Genomic DNA, 4,457 nt, shown 5'->3' on the forward strand with positions numbered 1-4,457 from the left:
AGAGAGCCTAGGACGCGAGGGGGAGGGTTAGTTACTATGAAATAGTAAGGGGGAGACAATTCTGTCTGCTCCCACTGTCCCAACCCGTGATCTACCGTCTCGTAGCAGCGCTGAAATGCCGGGAGCTCATGTTGAAATCTTAATCCTTTTAAGAAACCTAGCGAAAGCCCGTTCAATAGAATGCTTTTAATAATTATTTAGTCTTACAGAAAATTTGACCAGAAAGGTCCATCAGCGTTATTCAAATAAAACAACGGCACATGGTAATCTGGACCCTAAAACTCTTATTTTTATTAACATTTGTATCGGCGAGGACGTCATAGTCTGACCCCAGATATCAACGACTATGTACAGGCAGTCGTATAAAAGCTTGCGATTAGTCGCGCACGCTCAGTATCTACTTGAATGTACAAAAATGAAGATGCACGTGTTCTTAGTTATTTTGGTGGCACTAGCGCGTGTCTCCGTCCAAGGGTTCGATTTGTTCGGAAGCTCGAGAAGCCTCGTCAATAACTTTGAAGACGCTCGTAACTACATCGAAACGCAAAAAGATAAGGTCATCGAAGAATGGTCCTCCTACATGGAAGATATAAAGCTGTCGAGCTCGTGGACGAACTTCTTAGAAGATAAAGAGAATCCGTCCTTGGAAGACCCCGACGTGGTGCTGAGCGTGCCCGCGATGATCACGCGGCGCGGCTACCGCTGTGAGACCCACTCGCTCATCTCCCAGGGATACGTGTTAAACATTCACAGGATACCGCAGGCTCGAAGCGGCGGCGACACTCCATCGAACACCGTGATACTTCAGCACGGCTTGTTTGCGAGCTCTGCCGACTGGGTCCTGAACGGGCCTGGAAAATCCTTAGCCTTCGTGTTGGCGGACGCCGGCTACGACGTCTGGATGCCAAACATAAGAGGTAACAGATATTCGAGGGAGCACACCACTTTAAAGAGCAGTTCGACTCAATATTGGAATTTCTCGTGGCACGAGGTCGCCCAGCACGACATCCCGGCCATCATAGACTATATCAAGGAGAGGAAGGGCTCGGACACAAAGATCGCGTACATGGGCCACTCGATGGGGTCCACGATGCTGTTCGCGATGCTGGCGCTGCGGCCGGAGTACAACGCGGTGCTGCGGGCGGGGCTCGCGCTCGGCCCCGTCGTCTACTTGTCTCATATCAAGTCGCCGGTCAAAACGCTAGCTCCGGTTGTCGCCAACGCGGCAAGAATGAACGTTATTAAAAACGGCGAATTTGTGCCGAAACAATCTGGCTTCGGACAAATGATGAGCGCGTGCAGCTCCGACAACGTGGACACGTACGTTTGTAAAAACGCAATATTCTTCATCTGCGGCACCAACGAGAAGCAGTTTAACAAAACTCTGCTGCCGGTGTTCCTGTCGCACCTCGGGACCGGCACGTCCATGAAGACCATCCTTCACTTCGCGCAGGAGATCGACGCCGCGGGACGCTTCCAGCAGTTCGACTACGGACCCACCAATAATATGAAAATATACAATTCAGAAACTCCACCAGAATACGATCTGCGCAAAATCACTCTTCCCATTTACCTGCTGTACTCAAGGAATGATTTATTGTCTAGTGAACAAGATGTTGATAAACTGTACCAAGATTTGGAAACCAGAACAGAAATCTACCTCGTACCGGACCCTGAGTTCAACCACGTGGATTACCTGATGGCGAACGACGCTCCGAGACTCTTGAACGACAAGGTGTTGCAGTTCTTGCTCGCAGCTTTTGCGGACCACCAAGGACCTGATCGTCACATGGGAACTCGCGAGTCAGTCCGCCAATACAAAGCATCACGTAAAGTGTTGAACACGTGAGGCGGGGGGCGACCGTGGAGAGCGGGCCCGCTACAGCATCCTGTCCACTTGTTGCGAGCCCTGCTCAGAATTATTGGTTTAATTTCATTATTTCTGACAGTTGTCGTGGTCACATCGACACGTGGTCCAATTATACATCGACCATTATAAACAATCAAAACCAAACCTAACCGGTTCAATACGTGGCACTTAATAACCTCCGCGACAATAGATATGTACAAGACATATTATTATGTATGTATATAAATACGTACGTAATACGGCTCGACAGAGGGAACGTCCCTGTGATAATGGATTTAACGGCCATCTGGTGTAGTGGTAAGTGACATGGTCACTACATACGGGGATTGCGGGTTCGAATCCCGCCAAGGGAAGATATTTGTAAGATAAATATAAATGTCTTTTCCAGAGTTATGGATGTATATTAAATATATGTACGTGTATAATAAAAATCTTACATTTATTTCCGTTATCTGGTACTTGTAACACAAGTTCTTTACGAACTTATCACGGGACCAGTTAACGTAGCGTGATTGATAGTAAAAAAAAAAATGGATACATTCGTTTACAACAATAAATTGCATTTTTTGTACTTTTAAGGTACTTTAAAATGTTTAGTGTTTATCTAACATTCTGGGATCCTCTTATAGTGAAATAGTGAAGTAGAAAGTACAAGAAAAACAGAACCGAAGATTTTCTTAGTTCTTTATGTATCTAAAGAAATGTAAATTTAAAGATATATTTAAAAAATAGTCTTTAGCGTAATATTGAAATGTCGACAAATAAATAACACATCAGTCGCCATAACTACGTAGACTGAAATATTCGAATTGTCGGAAGTGATAGAATACAAACTATATATACGAGATGAAGCCGCACGGCAGTCAGTGCAGTGCGAGGTCGGGACACTCGTCACATTTGACGGCGGCCGCGCTGCTCCGTTCCGAGTGGAGGAGGAAAGGCCACGATGATAGGTAGCGACAAACAGTCGCGCAGAATACAAGGGAACACAAGGAAGGAAACTCGCGAACAAACCGAACTGATTTATTAACGTCTGACCCGGAGCTTGCCTCGCACCTAATTCTCACAGTACGAGTATCAGTGGCGTACGGAGACATGTATATAATAAGATAAACTTAAGAAACTGTGCACCACTTCGATAAAGCGGCACGACACGAGAACCCTCTCGTCGTGGCCGCCGGTAACTACATTCCCGATCCTGCGGACAGAATGGAAAGCAGTCGACGTCGCCCAAAACACGTCATCTCGGATCCACCCGATCCACTAACGGTGCTTTTAGGTAATTCAAGCACCGGTCACCGTTCTCGTCGAACCCGTCGCTTGCGACGAAGGGCTCGACGAGTAAATTAACTCTCAGACACAGCCCACTGAGTTTCTCGCCGGATCTTCTCAGTGGGTCGCGTTTCCGATCCGGTGGTAGATTCTGCGAAGCACGACTCTTGCTAGGGTTCGTGTTAGCAACATCGTCAGGTTTGAGCCCCGTGAGCTCACCTACTAAAGTTAGGGTTACGCTGACATAGCCGCTAGGGCTATCAGCTTAGGTAGGAAAAAAAAAAAAAAAAAGAAACTGAATGGTGTAAGCAAGGGAGCATAATTATTTAATTATTTACTTGATACGCCATTAGCGTTTTTATAAGAAAATGTATTATAATTTATGTATTATGTAGATAATAAAAATCTAGTAAGTAAACTGAACGAATACTTTTATAGTTATTACAACCGTTGAACAAGTCGATCGATTTTACCTTAAGTGAGCTATTGACTCCCTGTGCCCCGGCACTCTTCACCTGAGCATCCAAGTATTGCCTGAGTCACAACCGCAGTCAGAGCTGCGGACAGTCCAAGGGAGACCGACGGAGAACTACTCTACGTGGGTCATTACGCTTGGCGGCCCATCAAGCCAATTTGTGATCCTGATTTGTCAATAAACGTGTTTTGGGTAAAATGTAGTCGTTATTTTATCTTGAATCTCAGCAGTATTACCGTTATTGTTCTACCAGGATAGTTAAAGTATAATAATAGGGGTTAAAATATGAAATTGCCTTTTTATTGTAATAGATACTTCGAATCTTCATGGTTTGAGATTTAGCCAACTGAGTTTCTCGCCGGATCTTCTCAGTGGGTCGCGTTTTCGATCCAGTGGTAGATTCTACGAAGCGCGGCTCTTGCTAGGGCTCGTGTTAGCAACGTCGTCAGGTTTGAGCCCCGTGAACTCACCTACTCGTTCGGTGAATCTAGAATAACGCCTCGAGGTTACTAGAATAGGTAGGAAAAAAAATTTGAGATGTTTGACTGAAACTTTAACGGTTCTTCTTTTAAAAAAATGTGCAACATCCGATTATCCACGTTCACATGTTTTTTTTTTAATTCAGAAACAACGTTCGAGAAGTACAGTGTCATCTATTGTCAGATAGCGGAAACTACTACTAGAGATGTGTAGAATATTCTCGATAATTCTAGGAATGAGGTATCGACTATAAAAGAGTTGTAGAGACGGCACGCAGTCAGTTAGTAATCGGAACTACTCTAAGCGAAACAGCGAACGGATCGCCTAAAGCGAAGCGGAACAAGCGAATTGAGAGCTTTA

At 45.2% G+C, this 4,457-nt stretch overlaps 1 protein-coding gene across 1 annotated transcript; it reads left to right on the forward strand.

Moving 5' to 3' along the window:
- Nucleotides 1-331: 331 nt before the first annotated feature.
- LOC114244638 (lipase 3) lies at nucleotides 332-3,565 on the forward strand. Its single transcript, XM_028176521.2, has one exon. It carries the CDS (start codon nucleotides 347-349, stop codon nucleotides 1,847-1,849), a length of 1,503 nt encoding a protein of 500 aa, XP_028032322.2. The 5' UTR covers nucleotides 332-346; the 3' UTR covers nucleotides 1,850-3,565.
- Nucleotides 3,566-4,457: the final 892 nt, after the last annotated feature.

The sequence above is a fragment of the Bombyx mandarina genome, chromosome 17 (assembly GCF_030267445.1).
Source record: "Bombyx mandarina strain Sakado chromosome 17, ASM3026744v2".
Lineage (NCBI taxonomy): Eukaryota > Metazoa > Arthropoda > Insecta > Lepidoptera > Bombycidae > Bombyx > Bombyx mandarina.